General features: G+C 36.6%; 1 protein-coding gene across 2 annotated transcripts in view; it reads left to right on the forward strand.

Annotated features, from left to right (window-relative positions):
- The first annotated feature begins 2,857 nt into the window (after nt 1-2,857).
- Nucleotides 2,858-18,336, forward strand: part of LOC148071970 (class I histocompatibility antigen, Non-RT1.A alpha-1 chain-like) — a 30,581-nt gene continuing 15,102 nt past the window's right edge. Inside the window, exons 1-5 of one of the 2 annotated variants that reach the window (XM_087798769.1) lie at nt 2,858-2,997; nt 3,964-4,200; nt 4,278-4,556; nt 4,688-4,987; nt 5,666-5,814. In XM_087798769.1, coding sequence (XP_087654895.1) covers nt 2,892-2,997; nt 3,964-4,200; nt 4,278-4,556; nt 4,688-4,987; nt 5,666-5,814 — 1,071 coding nt within the window. In that variant the 5' untranslated portion in view covers nt 2,858-2,891. The remainder of the gene's footprint in view (nt 2,998-3,963; nt 4,201-4,277; nt 4,557-4,687; nt 4,988-5,665; nt 5,815-18,336) is intronic. The other variant, XM_087798770.1, reaches the window with a different exon arrangement.

Raw genomic sequence — 18,336 nt, forward strand, 5'->3', positions numbered from 1 at the left:
GGTCCGAACAAACGCAGAACTTGACATGCATGGACGCCGCATCGACTGCTGCCGCCCACTAGAGCGGTGCGTATACAGGGCGGCCATCTTGGTACAGTGCCACTCACTCCTACAGTGAAATAGTCACGTCTAAAGAGAATGAAAAGCAAGTGAACTTCACGCTCCAAGTGTCATAAATCATCAATATTTACGGTATATTGTTTTCATATTTTATTATTCTGTTAGCTTCTCCGTGTTCACATCATGTTTAACTTGTACCGCTTATATCTACTTGATGTGGCTATTCTTAAGCTAGTGCTACGAAGAAACAACGCAAATGTGACATTAAAACTGGTATCACTTTACAGGTTTTAGTGTTGTGGTTCGGAGCTACACTCTAAAAAAAAAAGTGCAGCTGAAAGATAATGTCCTGACACCTGTGAGGGGAAACTACTTCATCTTTCTTTTAAACCAGGGCTGGATTATACATTTTTGTGCAGTGCAGAGCTGCTAGAATTAAAGGCCTTTATCAAAAATACCCCCCCCCCCCTCTTCTGATGTTACAAATATTGTAAATATTACAAAAACTTTCCATTCTCTTTATTGTAAGGAAGCAGTGGGGGGGCGTATCAACGGAATACTGTGTATCTTTGTACTGTGGAAGACTTTCCTTTACAAGATTAATTTCTAACCTAGAAGTTTGTCTTGATATAAATAGATTTCAACATACAGTGGCTTACAAATGTATTCATACACCTTGATTTTTTCCACATTGGACGCCACAAACATAAATATATCTTATTAGAATTTAATGTGAAAGTGTCACACAATTGTGAAGTACAAAGAAAATTATACATGATTTATCCGGAAATGGAAAGAGTATGGCACGACTGCAAACCTACCAAGACACGTCCACCTAAACTTACAGGCCGAACAAGGAGAGCACTTCTCTTCAGTAGGGGGCAGGGAAGTTGGTCAGAGTTGATAGGAGATGGATGGTGCCGTACAGGGCAATCTTGAAAGAAAACCTGTTGGAGTCTGCAAAAGACTAGAGACTGGGCGGAGGTTCACCTTCCAGCAGGACAACGACCCTAAACATAAAGCCAGGGCTACAATAAAATGGTTTAAAACATATTCATGTGTTAGAATGGCTCAGTCAAAGTCCAGACCTATATCACATCGAGAATCTGTGGCAAGATCTGAAAAGCGCCGTTCACAAGTGTTCTGATGCTAATCTGACTGATTTTGAGCTGATTTTTAAAGAAGAATGGCCAATAATCTCAGTCTATAGATGTGCACAGCTGGTAGAGACATACCCTGAATGACTTGCAGCTGTATTTGTAGCAAAAGACAGTTCCACAAAGTATTGACTCACTTTTCACTTTTTTTTAAAAACTTTTAATTTTTTTTTAAGTCATGTATAATTTTCTTTGTACTTCACAATTGTGTGACACTTTGTGTTGGTCTTTCACATTAAACTCCAATAAGATATATATGTTTGTGGCGTGTAATGTTGAAAAGTTCAAGGGGCATGAATACTGTTGCAAGCCACTGTAATTGTAATGTCTGATTTTTGAGACTTCGTCAGGATTGAAATGTGTGCAGTGTGAAGTGTTGCAGAATTCTATACAACAGTGGGAAGTACAAGATAATTCTATGCTATACATTGTTTGCATTTAAAAAAAAAAAGTTAAATATATATCAAGTTTGTCTACATTTTACTCACAGAACCATGAAGTGGAAAAAAGCATTTTAAGGTGAAGCTTTTCTCCCGATTACGGTGACATTTAAGACTGAAAAGTGTTTGCATTAGTTCAACAATTGTAATTATAAATAATTATTTATTGTGGTATATGAAAAATATGTGAGATCATTCAATTATTAATATATATATGAATATTTTCTTCCTCTTGTTCTTGCTGTGGGACTTTATCGTCAGGATGTCCTTCTTTAATCACCTGTACTTTATTTATCCATGAACATCATTGGTTCCATCATTAGCTCTACCTCTTATTTATTGTCATTATTTGCAAAGAGAGGAATTCTAGTTCACCTTGCCACACTTCTGATGGTAAAACAGGTTTGGTTTGTTAGTTGAGTTCCTTCTGTTTCAGCAGAACATTTATTGTTTGTATTCTGTTTTATTTCTCTTTGTTCTTGTTCTTATGTTTTTTTTGAATAATCGTCTGTATTGCTGTGTCTAATTAGAAAAACAATTCAATAACGTTCTACCTAACCTAACCTAAAAAGTCGGTTCTCACGTCAACATACCCAATGAAGAATAATACAATAATCTTCATGAGTAAGTACATTATGTCTTTGTAACCCAGCTGTTTATTTTATGTTTCATGTTGTGATTATTTTCACTGGAAAAGTTTAACCCAGTTATTTTTGTATTTTATGTTTCATTCGTTTTTAATTGTCATACCATAATATGACACTGTCGCTTTAGGACGACCACTGTTTGTACTTGTGTTCCACCAAAGAGACTGAGAAACCCCTGAGTTGTACAGTGCCACTCGCTCCTACAGTGAAATAGTTACGTCGAAAGAGAATGAAAAGCAAGTGAACTTCATCAAATGTGTCATAAATCATCAATATTTACAGTACATATTTTATTTATTGTATGTATTGTTTAACTTGTACGGCTTATATGTACTTGATGTGGCTATTCTTAAGCTAGTGCTACGAAGAAACGTCGCAAATGTGACGTTAGACATTAGTCTAGTCTATTTTTGTCATATTTTCACCTTGCCTCGATGGTAAAACAGGTTTGGTTGGTTGATATCCTTCTGTATTTATTTTCTGCTCTTGATCCTCCATGATTTTTTTGACTGAACTCTTCCTCCTCCTCCTCCTCTGTGCTTTAAAAGTCGGTGCTACCATCATTAGACCACATTTGAATAACCTTCATGAGGAAGTACAATATGTCTTCAGCGGATAATTTTCCCTGCTATGGAAGGAAGATTATTTTTCTGTTGATAGTTTTCTTCTCTGCGGGTGCTCGTGTGACAGCAGGTAAACAACTGACTTTCATTCTCATGATCTTACTTTTACTAAAATCCTGCATCATCAAGAGGGACTCAGCTTTCAAATATTTCACTCATCAAGTATTTTACTGAAAATGTAATTGAGACTAGAAAACTTTTAACAGAAATACTGAGTTGTTTTTGACTTCCTGTTCCACGACATGACGAGTCAAGAGCTCGCCACGGTCAATCAAATAAATACACCTCCTGATAGCTGGAAACGACCACTTAAAGTGAAATAGTTTGAATATGAAAGCAGGTAGATTAACTAGAAATCAGAGACAAGGTTAAAAGATGGAAACATTTCTAGATAAAGATACCGACACACAAACAATCTGCAACTAAAGACGACACGCTGCTCACCTGCTATACCTCCAAGAAACACACGTAACCAAGACCAAACATAATAAACTTTGAAAATGGGCTACTCTAATGCGTACTATAATCTTTACTCGGTAAAGTTTGAATGGGAAAAACAACGACGTGACAAAGAAGGAAGATAAGTGCTGGTCAAAGGGTGGAAGATGAGAAGGTTACACTGGTGAATATATATGATATATATATATAGAGAGAGATCGAGAGAAAGAGAGTTTTTTCCATACGTTGACCTCTGAAATGGAGGAAATACTAATTTGTGGAGGGAACATAAACATTGTGATGAATGCTGCACTGGATAGAACGAAGAAAATAAGGAAACGGTAGTAGGAATGACTTTAAGAGAAAATGCTTGATTTATGAATTACACAAAGTCAGAGAAACAAACTTACAGGATCATGGGCACTTGGCAAAGCAGAGATCTATCGCCTTCAATTCTAACAAAATTGTGGATGCCATGTGGCTTCTGAACACACCAATGGATGCCCCATGGTGGTAGTTGACCTACTTTGACTATCAAGGAAGGGGAGATCGTTTGTGTTTAGATGGAAATATTAACTTATTCTTGTTGTTTCTGCAGAATTTCACAATCTCTCCTATCATGAAGTCATGTCAGCTGACCAAAGGTTCGTGGATGGATATGTGGACGATGTTCACTTTGTCCACTATAACGACAATGGACCAGAACCCAGAGAAGACTGGATGAGACCAGTCTTAGAGGAACATCGAGAGAAACATTTGAACACATGGGCTGATGATCTGCTGGTCCAGAAGATGATCTTAGAGAAGAAAACACAAGGATTAAACATAAGTCAAGGTAGGTACACACACACACACACACGCACACACACACACACAAGGAGGTGAAAGTTAATTTCAGCTTGTTTCTCTCAGGTTTTCACTTGATCCAGAGGATATCTAGATGTGAGTGGAATAATAAGACTGGAGAGGTCAGAGGTTATCATTTGTTTGCCTACAATGGAAAAGACTTCATTAAGTTCTACATTGAGGACAAACAGTGGTTTACTCGACATTCAGAAGATGAAGACATCGCACGTGATCTGAACTCAAGAGATGATCTGAACCAACAAATCCACGACTATTTGACTCAGGAATGTCCAGAGCGGCTGAAGATGTATTTGGACTACGGGGAGAAGCGTCTGCTGAGAAAAGGTAGAGGACGTGTTGGTGTGTGTGAGTGACAGAACATGTGTGTGTGTGTAGAAGCTCTCAGAGGACTGTGGTGTCACTGACAGTCATGAACTCCATCAGCTGATCTAAACACTGATCTTTGTCTTCTCCAGATCCTCCACAAATGTTTCTCCTCCAGAAGAACTCGTTCTCTCCCATCGTCTGCCTCGCCACAGGGTTCTTTACTAAACAAACTTACTTGTTTTGGAGGAAAGATGGAAAGAAAATCACTGGTGATGATGACATGTGGATAAAAAAAACTCTCCTAAACCATGACGGGACTTTCCAGAAAAAGGCTGAACTTCTGCGTCCACCTGGTCAGTCTGAAGACTGGAGCAGGTACGAGTGTGTGTTCAGAGGCTACAGTCAGGATGAAGTGATCCGCAGACTGGATGAAGGACTCGACAACAACCGTGAGTCTTTTTTTCTTCTTCTTCACTTCTTTCCCTCTTTCCATGAGTGTCCAGATCCATGTTCCCCCAGAAGAGATGAGTCTGAGGTCTCTGTCATGAACTCAGACTCATCTCTTCTTCATGAACAGATTCTGAAGTTGAGACGACATTTAACACTCTTGATAGAAAAGTAACAGATGGAGGTGAAATCAGAAACAAAGATGACGAGTCTTTCATTGTGATCCTAGAAGGTGTTGGTGTGTGTCTGGACACTAATTCTGCTTCCATTACATTCTGAATTGATCAAAATTAAATTGTAATCATGATTAGAGAAAGTTCAACACACTTTCATCGGGAGGTTTTTCACATGTTTCAATATTGAAATCAATTGTAAAAGTTCAAAGAAACAATGTTTCATGGTGTGAGTGTCTTGATGTTATCATTATGTTCAGTTGGTTGATGTGTTTGCTGATTTCATTATTGAACTCAAAGTCAAACACTCTCTCACTGTCATGCACACAAATGACCCTCAAAATAATGCTGACACTACAAATGATCTGACTACAGTATTAGAACCTTTTATGAAAACTTGGAAATATTTCTTGCATTTTGTTTTAATTGACACTCAACTGATGAAGCTTCACTGAGCTGTTCTTACTGTGGTTCTGATGTTGTGTTTTTCTCATCCCTTTATCCCAGAGACGACTGGCTCTGAACCCACCACCATCATCATTATAGTCATCATCATCATCATCATCATCATCATCATCATCATCATCATCATCTGTGTCTCAATATATCGTTTCAGAAAACGCACAAAGAGCCAGAATGCTGAGAAAAATTCAAAAGTTCTTAATGAAAAAACATTAACAGTAGATCTGATGCCACCAGAATATGAAATGGTTGAATATATCAAATTAATGTTGAAAATTTGAATGTCTTCACTGCATTTAAAGTTTTTGACATTTGAATTGTTAAATTCAACCATTAAAGGTCTAGTTCACCCAAAATTTCTTCTCCTTTACTTGCCTGTATTGAAGACTTGATGAGAAGTATTGTTCCAGAAAATAATTCACCAAGCATTATGAAAGCATGTAGATGTTTTTAGCTTCTTTTTGGAGGAAGTTCATCCCTGGTCACTCAGTTGCATTTCATTCAAATGGATTTATATTTTTACGTTTCAACCTCCCAACCTCAGTCAACATGAGGGTGAGTAGAAAATATGAATTTTGGTTGAACTAACCCTTTAAATATTCTGATGGCACTGATCCATAGAGTTATAAGTATAGCTCAAAATATTTTTCTTCATAAGACAACAACATGAGTTTTAATGTGTATACATTATAGTGAGTTCATAACTTAATTTAATAAGTTACCTGTTATTTGTTTTATTGTTTACATACTGTATAAGTGTACTGTTGAGATTTCATCAAAGTACTGTACTTTTAAACAGTTTTCTGTTGTTTTTTTTACGTTCTTAGTTTATTAAGTTATGTTATGGCCACCTTTTTGTGTACTATTGAATTTTCATACATTAAAGTTAAATTAATGTGTTGATTGAAGTGTGACTTAAATAGATCTTGCACCTCTACTGTACTTTATTGATCCCTCTGGAGTATGTGTACGTTTGCACAAAACTATTTTTAATGAAGATATTAAAACATTTGCTTTTTCTGGAAATTAAATCTCATTGACAATAACCAAACCCGCTCTGCAGTGATTGGTCAAACACTGAGGCTTGTCATGCAGCGTCATCAATCCAGGAAGTCTTCATCTCCAAGGGAGAAGCAAAGCCAATTATTATAATTTATTCTCTTAACCTCTTGTTCTGGGAGATTTCAGAAGAAGGAGAACTTTATAAAGTAATAACTTCAAAACGTGGTCATGATGAGAGACTTGGAAGAGAAGCTTTAAACATTTGTAACATGTAAGTCAGTAGATTTGGGTTTTCGCTCAATTTACCCTTAAAAACATTGTTGAAAAACGCTTGGATTACTGTAGTAAAGTGGTTGTGCTACGTTTTGTCAATAGATGGCAGTACAAGCTAGTAGTTTTACTTTCTTGCAACATCAGCGTGAGACTCTCGCAATGACTGTTCACCATTTTGACCACTAGGTAGAGCCAGAGTTCCACAAACATATCTAAGAATTCACTGACGGCATCAAATCATGGGACTGTTATTTATCGCCTTTTTATTATAATTTTTTTTAACCAATATCCAAGGTATAAGTCAACTTACCTTGACATATACTGTATGTATTTAGGTTACTTAAAAAAACGGATATAATGCTTGCATTTCAAAATAAAGGTAGACAGGAACTTTGTAAGGTATGACTTGTGTCAAATAAATGACAAAAGCTATGACTAACTATACTTTAAATAACTTGAACTAAAAGCGTGATCTGAAATATGTTGAATAAGAAATGCCATAATGAAGGTGGAATTGAATAAGCAAATAAAGATACAATACAAGTTGAAGTGTGAGGGGAAAACAAAACCTGCAGAGGGCGAACATGTGCAAAAGTCTCTGTTGGAACCAACATTCTGGCTTGTGTTGCCGGTGGGACATAATTCACCTGAACACCCACTAGAAAGGCATGGTATAGATGTCAGTCTCTCTCACCTGCTCCTGACAACAGGACGTGACCTCATCTCCTGATCACCACGAAGATGCAACTGGTAGAAAAAACTACTTTTAATGAGAATTATGTTTGCTCCTGAGTGTTAATAGTTGATCTAGATACTTTGGTTTAACCTAATTTAAGCTTGTAGTAAGTAAGTATTTTTTTTATTTATATAGCGCTTTTCCAGACCAGGGTCACAAAGTATATAGTTTACACTTGTTTTAACACTTACTTTAATAGTTCTGAAAGCTTTGTTTGAAAAGCAAATTAAATTAACATTTTATTAAAGTAAACTTTTGACTAATGCATGTTTTTGTTTTAAAGGTTATCAACCTGTTCTATACTGACTATTATATTCTGAACTGGAGTCCTCAACATAAATCATCAAGAAAATAAAAACCAAAGAACGAGAGTCGAGTTGTCCTTTGCATCCTTCAACAAGTTGTCAAGCTGTTTTTCAAGTATGGGCTGAGTTGTGGTCCGAAAAAACGCAGAACTTGACATACATGGACGCCGCATCGACTGCTGCTGCCCACTAGAGCGGTGTGTATACAGGGCGGCCATCTTGGTACAGTGCCACTCACTCCTACAGTGAAATAGTCACGTCGAAAGAGAATGAAAAGCAAGTGAACTTCACGCTCCAAGTGTCATAAATCATAAATATTTACGGTATATTGTTTTCATATTTTATTATTCTGTTAGCTTCTCCGTGTTCACGTCATGTTTAACTTATACCGCTTATATGTACTTGATGTGGCTATTCTTAAGCTAGTGCTAAGAAGAAACGACGCAAATGTGACGTTAGACATTAAAACTGGTATCACTTTACAGGTTAGGGGTTGTGGTTCGGAGCTACACACTTAAGTGCAGCTGAAAGATAATGTCCTGACACCTGTGAGAGGAAACTACTTCATCTTTCTTTTAAACCAGGGCTGGATTATACATTTGTGTGCAGTGCAGAGCTGCTAGAATTAAATGCCTTTATCAAAAATACCCCCCCCCCTCTTCTGATGTTACAAATATTGTAAATATTACAAAAACTTTCCATTCTCTTTATTGTAAGGAAGCAGTGGGGGGCGTATCAACGGATTACTGTGTATCTTTGTACTGTGGAAGACTTTCCTTTACAAGATTAATCCTAACCAAGATTAATTCTAACCTAGAAGTTTGTCTTTATATAAATAGATTTCAACATACAGTGGCTTACAAATGTATTCATACACCTTGATTTTTTCCACACTGGACGCCAAAAACATAAATATATCTTATTAGAATTTAATGTGAAAGATCAACAAAATGTCACACAATTGTGAAGTACAAAGAAAATTATACATGATTTATCCGGAAATGGAAAGAGTATGGCACGACTGCAAACCTACCAAGACACGTCCACCTAAACTTACAGGCCGAACAAGGAGAGCCCTTCTCTTCATCAGGGGGCAGGGAAGTTGGTCAGAGTTGATGGGAAGATGGATGGTGCTGTACAGGGCAATCTTGAAAGAAAACCTGTTGGAGTCTGCAAAAGACTAGAGACTGGGGCGGACCTTCCAGCAGTAAAAAGACCCTAAATCAGAATCAGAATCAGAAATCCTTTATTTGTCCCGCGAGGGGAAATTCGGTTTAAACAACAGCAGGAGCAATATACCACAAATAAAACACCCAGAAATAAAATAATAAAATGAAAAAATTTAAATAGAATATAATAGAAATCTGCACCATATTATATATACACAACATATTTACAAAAATAACAAGAAGAAAGGTGCTGTTAAATATTTATCTGGCTGTGTTCTTGTTGTGGAGTTTGATGGCAGCAGGGAGGAAGGACCTGCAGTACCTCTCCCTCACACACCTAAACATAAAGCCAGGGCTACAATGGAATGGTTTAAAACAAAACATTCATGTGTTAGAATGGCTCAGAGCTCAAAGTCCAGACCTAAATCACATCAAGAATCTGTGGCAAGATCTGAAAAGCGCCGTTCACAAATGCTCTGATGCTAATCTGACTGAGTTTTGGCAGTTTTTCAAAGAAGAATGGGCAAAAATCTCAGTATATTGTAGTAGTTTTATATTTCTTATAAAAAGGTTTGTATTCAGAACATCTGGAAAAAGTTCTGGTAGATTAAACTTTAAAATTGCATCTAGGTAAAATTTACCTGAAGTTGGAGCACCACCACTTTTATTTTATATTACAAGGGAAACTATTCAATTTACGTGGACAATAATTAATTAATTGGCCTTATTAATTAACTATGAAACACTAGTTTTAATTAATTTAAAATTATTATACACTATAGATATACGCCATACTTAAATGAATGCTAAAAGATAATCAAAATATAAAGTATAAATTACTAGCTTCATCTAAAAGCTTAAACGTTTGAATACAAATTCACAATCAACATTTCATTTAGACTGATTTACACTCTTTTCAAGGCAAGCTTGAAACAGAATTAGAGAAATGACACCGGATTATCTAAACATCTGTCCGTCTGCCTTTTTAAACCTGGGGTCGTGAAACAAAGAGCGAAGAGGGACACACCCAGGAGGGGGGGAGTTGTAGACAAAGGCACCCACCTTTATCCTTTCGTCGAGTTCAACGATGTCTGAAGCCGTATGAGTTGAATGAGTTGTAGATTGGTTCCGCTTGTAAGGCAAACAAAAAGGTAGCTTGTTGTTGTGGTGTGGTTTTCCGTTACGACTCTCGGGACATATAGAAACCATAGATTGAATAAAATTGGCTTGGGCATTCTTTCGAGTGGCAAACTTATCTCTATTGGCACGTTGTAGAGGCATCTATCTTCACCTCTTTAGAGACGCTTAACCACCGAGAGTACGAATGGAATGTTTTCTTTAAAAAAAAATGCTTTTCTTGGTTAAATAATCAAGTTTCCTGGTATGGTTACGCTGCCTAGTGAGTACTTATATTATGATAAAAAATAAAAACAAACTTTCTTGATTAATGCAACGTTAACGCTAATGTTTGTTTTTCAAGTTTTGTGGGAAGAAATTTATAAATAAGCTTTCTTGAATTTCTATTGGCTAAAAAATAGAGTTTTTTTCTTGTAAGATTTATGCTGCAAGTTTATTTTAAAAAAGGTAAAAACGGCTTACTTGGTCTCAAATTATATGTAAAAGTGTTTTTTACGGTCAACTACCGAGAACTTCTATTGGTTGAAAAGGGCGTTTTTTGCTTGTGAATTTCATATTACAAGTTTTTTATAAAGATTTTTGGTCATTATAATATAAGAATTCAAGCGTGTTTTGTGAAAAAAGCATTTCTTGCGAGGATTGATGCAGCAAGTTTTTTAACAGGTTGAAATACTCTTATTGTTTCTTATGTTTACGTTGGTTGCATAGTGAGTACCTATTTTTCAAGTTTTGTGTAAAGAAATTCTTCAGTTTCTTTTGGGTTAAAAATTTGTTTTTTCTTTTAAATCCTACGAGTTTTTGTTAAAAGGGTAAAAAACAGCTTTCTATAGCTAAACGTAGTTTTCTGCTCAATTGTCTTAGAAACTTCTATTGGGTTAAGAGGCATTTTTGCTTTTGATTTTCATATCATAAGTTTTTTACTAAAGTTTGGGATTAAAATAAAGGTATTCAATCATGACAGTTCTCTTATAGAGAGGGAGACGAACAGTTTGTGTAGAAATAAATAAGGAAAAAATAAATGTATTTATCTGAACTGCGGGTGAAATGGCAGTCTAGTGGGATCGGAAAAATGTTGTAAAAAAAACTGGTATCAATGGGCTAAAAAGCAGAGAAAAGTTGGAAATCTGCCTGATTGTGGCATGCCTATAACTGAAGAAGATATTCTTGGTGAAACTGTGAAAAATATTAATCTAGAACTTGAAGTCATTAGAAGGAGAAAAACAAGCATGTTCTTTCTGCAAAAATAAAAGTTGTATGTTTTTCTTGTATTTAATGAATATGTCTAGTTCACCTTTGCAGGATATAGTTGAAGGAGACAAAGGAAGCCTAAAGAATGGCCTAACAAAGGTCATGAAGGATCCAGGTTTAAATTTGCAATCAGGTGGAGATACCTGGAATGGGACACAGCAGGTGGTGGCACCAACACCAGTGCAGAATAGTTCCACCACCATAAAAAGAAAACCTTGTAAAATAACATCTTAGGACTCTCACAGGGTTCCACAAGAAGGACTATAGCAGAGACGGCGTAGTCAAACAGGGGGAGTTGGATCAAGGTGATCTATGATTAGACAACAGTAGCCCAAAGGACAGGTAGCATAAAAAGATGTTATGTGTCCTCTAAGGGAGGTTGATGTATGAATGGAATGCGAAATTAATGAACAGTGAACAGTATTGATGAAAGTGATGTTCCTAATTTGGGGATTCTTGTTATTATGTCCTAATGGCCCGGGTAAATCAAAGCGAAAAAGAAAAGAAAAATGAAAAGAGAAGCAAACAAAAACTAAGAATGAACCTAAAACGTAAACTACACTAACACAAATAATTAACTCATTTAGATTAAAACTAGCAACGGGTGGCTCACTTGAGCCCAAATTTTGAGTCAATCAATGGTTCAAAACGATTGAGCAAGTCTTTCCCAATGAGTAGGGCATGTTGTCGTGCAGTGACACATAGACTTGATGGATCAATGTCATTGGTCAGATGGTCAAGTGTAGCAGAGCGATGGATTTCAACTGGGTGCCCACACTGGAGAATGCCCACACATCTAAGTCACATTTCTGTAGCCGAATGGTCTTGCCTTGAGACTGGGTGGCTTGTTTTAACTTCTAATCTAATGTTTTTGCTGATATAGTGGTAATATCAGCAGCTGTATCAACAAGAGCTTCGTATTCGATGGTGTCTTCAAGCTTCATGGCTAGGTAGAACTCCCGAGCAATTCCCTTTTCAGTTAGTTCACCCAGCAGTTGTTGGATAGGCTGGGGATCGTGTTCGAGCCATGGGGTTGTGCTTGGCGGGGCTCAAAGTTTACCATCAGGATCGCAGTATCTGGGACAATGGCAGGGTCTGGAGCAGTTATAGCTGGAGTTCGTAGCTTGTCTTTAGCTTTAACTCGGCCTAGTCAGGAGGAGGGTTTATCAAATTTCTGCATTCTCTGCCAGGCTTAAAATTGTTTAACCGTCTCCTCAGGATCCTCCTTTGGCCCTTGCCTTCGGACTTCTTTTTGTTTTTGCCATCACTGGGAGGAGACTCAGAGCGTTTTGAATGGCCAGTTTCTTTCTTGAACTCTCTCGAGTTATCAGGCCTTCTCCAATTTCTTCCTTGAGGGGAAGTTCTTCCCGGTTCCTTCCGTGCCGAGGATATGAGTGCCGAGGATATGAGTTTCCTTGTGGCCGTATGTTCTTGGTTAAGAACGCTTTGTCTGCTCTGTGGGAATCATAGTCGTGGTTGTTCTGGTGCCCTTTAAAAACTGCTCTGGTTGAGGGAGGTAAAACGGATAAAACCGGAGTCCGTTTCCGTCGCTCCAACACGACGTCACCTCCGGGTCTTAATACTTTGCTTTATGGAGAAAAAAGGATCAATTCAGAGTGTACGGTCGTTTATTCACCGCTTCAAAACAAACAAACATAGAAACTTTTACGATCGATCGGACTCGCTCTTTGCCGGCAGCTGTACAGGTCAATAGCTCCGGGAAAGACGGTCTTGGGTTATGGGTTGTCTCTACATTTAAGGGAAAGTTTCCTGTCCAGGGGGTCGCCTATTCCGGGGCAGTGGTTCTTTTATGTTAACTCCTGTTTCGAGTCACCTGGAGAGTAACTTCCTTCCTTGCCTGTTGTGTGGGCAAGTTCCTTTGTCTTCCAGCCCCCCTCTTTTGGGTGTGTTCCGTGTTGCCCTTTTGTTTCACGTCCACAGGTGTGAACAGAGCAGACAGACAGTCCTTCATTAAATCGCTGAATAATCTCTAGTCTGTTTCAAGCTACCCTTGACACAGTGTATATCAGTATGCAAGTGAAATGTTGGTTGTGAATGTGTATTTAAACGTTTAAGCTCTTAGATGAGGCTAGTATTTTATACTCTATATTTTGATCATCTTTTTAGCATTAATTTAACTTATGGCGTATACGTATAGTGTAGAATAATTTCCAATCTAACAGAGGAGACTTAGGCGGTTCCCCTTCCAACTCCATGGGTGAGTTGAGCATCATGGGGTAGCAGGGAGACAACTTCTGGGACGTTGGCATGTTTCTGGCATATGTTTAGCATATCCCTTGGCTGCTAAGTCTCGTAGCTGGAAGCTATTCATGGTACGAAGTCATGCCATCATGCCTAAGTGGTGACTGGTACCAGGATGAAGGTTTGTGCAGAAACATGGCTTTGAAGTTGGGATCTTCCTCCATTTTTAATTCATTCTTGTCTCCAAAGAAAGCCTGCCGCAGTCGGTGATAATATTGTGATGGGTGTTCGTTCCTACCCTGCTTTACTGAAATGGCAGATAGTAACCCCAGTGAAGCTCCTGGGTTTGCATACTCCAATAACAGTACCTTTGACAGGTGACTAAATCACTTCGCACAGACAGAGGTTGTCTTTTAATAAAGTTGCTTACCTCTCTTGTTGAGGTAAGTTTGAATATGTAGACTCTGTCTTGGGTATTTGCTGTAGGGTACCTTTGCAGGTAATATTCTATGTCCCTGAGATAGGATCTGACCTCGCTGCCATCTCCTGGTTTCAGTTCAGATGTGTTTGAGGTTACTTTTATTTGAATTAGTTTATTACACTATGAGGATAGATAAAAAAAAGGAAACAAATAAAATAAAATAGATAATATTGATTAAACTAATACCACTTTTAAGATTATTAAATCGAATGGCCTTAACTAAGTTAACAAAAAATGACAATAACTAAGTAAATCAAGAAAAGGATTTTGAATACTTTGATTTGATTTGAAGTTTTATTTAATTGAATCACTTTCAATTTGACTATGTTTATTTTTAAACAATTTAAATTGGATTAAGTTTACTTTGACCAAACCACTTTTATTCAATGTAAATTCACTTCAATAAAGTTAAACTTAATTGGATTAAGTTTAATTTAGTTATGAACTTCTTTTAATTTAGAATAATTAAATTAATTTTCCTAAACTTGTTTAAAGCTGATCTATTTTAAGTAAACAAACTGTTATTTATTTATTTTGATAAACTAAGTTTGGTGTGCTTAGTTTTAGTACAACCAAGTTAGATTTATTTTTACCTTATGATATTCCGTTATACTAGTTAATGCACTATGGGTTTTAGTACATTCAAGTTTAGTTGTGTAGCCTTACCAAATTAACTTTTCTTCAATGATACTTTTTGTTGCTTCAACAAAGTAGACTCTAATCTATCAAAGACAAATCAAAATTAATTCCATCAAATCAATTTTACTCTTTTTTATCCTTTTACGATTTATTAAATTTAACTAAACAGCCTCAACCAATCTACTTTCATTAAAGCTTTATAGTTTTAAAAAAAAATGCCCTTAAGGTAAATTAATTAATTAACTTTAAACTATATGTGGTTCAATTTCTCTATCAAACCCAACTATCATCAATGGATTTTAAGAATGTTTAACTTACTTTAAGTTTTATTATTCAATTGTTTATTTCAGTTGAAATGTCTTTATCTTATTTTAACCTTGTTTATGATGAACCAATATTCAATACTAGAAGTTATAGTTATATAAATTCAAGATCTAAGCAGGAAACTTTTAATATGGGGAGACAGATTTAGCTTGCAAGTTGGCTATGCTAATAGCTAATATAATAGTTTGTTATTATGTCTCAACTATCGAGCTGTAATACACACAAGATCGCACAGATCACAAATCATAAAACACCACCAAGCGGCAGCTTTGGAAAACAGCAGCGACACCATGACACCTGTAGTACCGCTAGTGTCCTCTAGACGGTCACAGTTCAAGAACACACCCCAAGAGGTCACTGTCTGGTCTTGACAGTTTGTGTGGTTATTCAACCAGACTCGTGGATTAATTATCAACCAATAATCCCTTCCGGATTATTAAAAAGACAGGGAATCTGGCTAACTAAGTTTGATCCGTGCAACAATTAGGTTATTAACCCTGGACAAGCACAATCATAAACTTATTTTTACATCAACAACCTTTTTCAAGATCATTAGATGCTGACCGTTCCTGACCTAAAAGACTTTCCCTCAGCAAAGTGAGCATTCCAGGCTTTCAGCGCTGTTCACTCGAGGTGTCTACAACCAGGAAGCCGACACTGTGATTCATCGGAACGTTCGGTGGACCGAACGCAATCGCTTGGCCCCCTCATCGAAAGAACTTTGATTCCCTCGTTCCTGACTGTTTCATCCTCATCGTCATGTCCTTCATCCCCATCCTCACCTCCAACTCCATTGGCATCAACTCACTTGCCACCTTCATCTGGTCTCCAGCTGCTGCCTAAACCTCCATTCACCATCTACCGTCAAGTAAGAATCAGATCACTTCATCTTTAACAAATCGATTTGTGTCTGGGTTGTTTAATATGCGGATAGTCCATTAAGATTTCGTACACGATTCTTTTCCCTTTTTCGTTTTATTGTGGGTTACGAAACTTACCATAACATACTCATTTTTGTCATTCATCATTCATTCCTTTTTAAATACATTTATAAAACGTCAGGTCGTTGTTCGCGTCTCTATTTTGGTCTAATTAACGTTCAATTTAAGAGCCTCTTACTCAGTAAAGAACAGATAATCACGACAACAGTAGTAACTTCAGTTAAATGAGATTTATTAAAACAAGCTTTTCATAGTTTATTAATAAGGCCAACAAATTCATTATTATCCACGTAAATTGAATAGTTTCTCTTGTATTACAAAATCAAAGTGGTGGTCCTCCAACTTCAAGTAAATTTCACATAGAGGCAATTTTAAAGTTAAATCTACCAGAACCTAGATGTTCTGAATATAAACCTTTTTATAAGGAATATAAAACTACTACAATATATATGTGTAAGCTGGTAGAGGCCTTCCCCCGAAAAACTAGCTGTATTTCCAGCAAAAGACGGTTCCACAAAGTATTGACTAACTTTTCAGTTTTTTATTCGTGAATTTCTTTTAAAATCATGTATAATTTTCTTTGTACTTCACGATTGTGTGACACTTTGTGTTGGTCTTTCACATTCAATTCTAAAAAGATATATTTATTTTTGTGGCGTATACTGTGACAAAATGTGGAGAAGTTTAAGGGGTATGAATACTGTTGCAAGCCACTGTAATTGTAATGTCTGAAATATAAATAATAAATAAATATATATCAAGTTTGTCTAAATTTTACTCACAGAATCAAGTAGTGGAAAAAAAAAAATTCTCCCGATTACGGTTATATTTAAGACTTAAAAGTGTTTGCATTAATTCAACAATTGTAATTATAAATAATTATTTATTGTGGTATATGAAAAATACGTGAGATCATTCAATTATTAATATGTTACTTCATATTTTCTTCCTCCTCTTGTTCTTGCTGTAGGACTTAATCGTCAGGATGTCCTTTTTTAATCACCTGTACTTTATTTATCCATGAACATCATTGGTTCCATCATGAGCTTTACCTCTAAGTTATTATTTTTATCTCCCAAGATAAGTTACAGGAATTCTATTTTGGTCTGACATATTTTCACCTCGCCACACCTCTGATGGTAAAACAGGTCTGAGTACTTTGTTCAATTATCACAATGAAGACTCTAATTGTCTTACAATTCTGAGAGTGTTGGGGAGAACTTTTCTATGTCTACAATAATTCTTAATTTAACTTTAACTAAAACTGTCAGTCAACTGAAAATTGATCAGATTCAGTAGGATGAGCTGTGATCATGTCTTTATAAAAATGGAAGATTGACGAAATGATTTATAGGAAATGGGTCTTGAATTAATTTGTTAATTTGATCCTCCATGACTAACTTGACTGAACTCCTCCTCTGTGCTTTAAAAGTCGGTGCTCCCATCATTAGACCACATTTAAATAACCTTCATGAGGAAGTACAGTATGTCTTCAGCGGATCATTTTCCCTGCTATGGAAGGAAGATTATTTTTCTGTTGATAGTTTTCTTCTCTGCAGGTGCTTGTGTGGCAGCAGGTAAACAACTGACTTTTATTCTGATGATCTTACTTTTCCCAAAATCCTGCATCATCAAGAGGGACTCAGCTTTCAAATATTTCACTAATCAAGTATTTTACTGAAAATGTAATTGAGACTAAAAAACTTTTAACAGAAATACTGAGTTGTTTTTGACTTCCTGTTCCACGACATGACGAGTCAAGAGCTCTCCACGGTCAATCAAATAAACACACCTCCTGATAGCTGGAAACAACAACTTAAAGTGAAATAGTTTGAATATGAAAGCAGGTAGATTAACTAGAAACCAGAGATGAGGTTAAAAGATGGAAACATTTCTAGACAAAGATACCGAAACACGGACAACGAAGCATCTGCAATGAAAGACGACACGCTGCTCACCTGCTATACCTCCAAGAAACACACTTAACCAAGACCAAACATAATAAACTTTGAAAATTGGCCACTCTAATGCATACTATAATCTTTACTTGGTAAAGGTTGAATGGGAAAAACAGCGACGTGACAAAGAAGGAAGATAAGTGCTGGTCAAAGGGTGGAAGATGAGAAGGTTACACTGGTGAATATATGTGATGTATATATATATATATATATATATAAAGAGAGAGCGAGAGAAAGATCGTTTTTACATTGACCTCTGAAATGGAGGAAATACTAATTTGTGGAGGGGACATAAACATTG

Source organism: Callionymus lyra, chromosome 9 (genome assembly GCF_982586985.1).
Source record: "Callionymus lyra chromosome 9, fCalLyr1.hap1.1, whole genome shotgun sequence".
In the NCBI taxonomy this organism is placed as follows: Eukaryota; Metazoa; Chordata; class Actinopteri; order Syngnathiformes; family Callionymidae; genus Callionymus; species Callionymus lyra.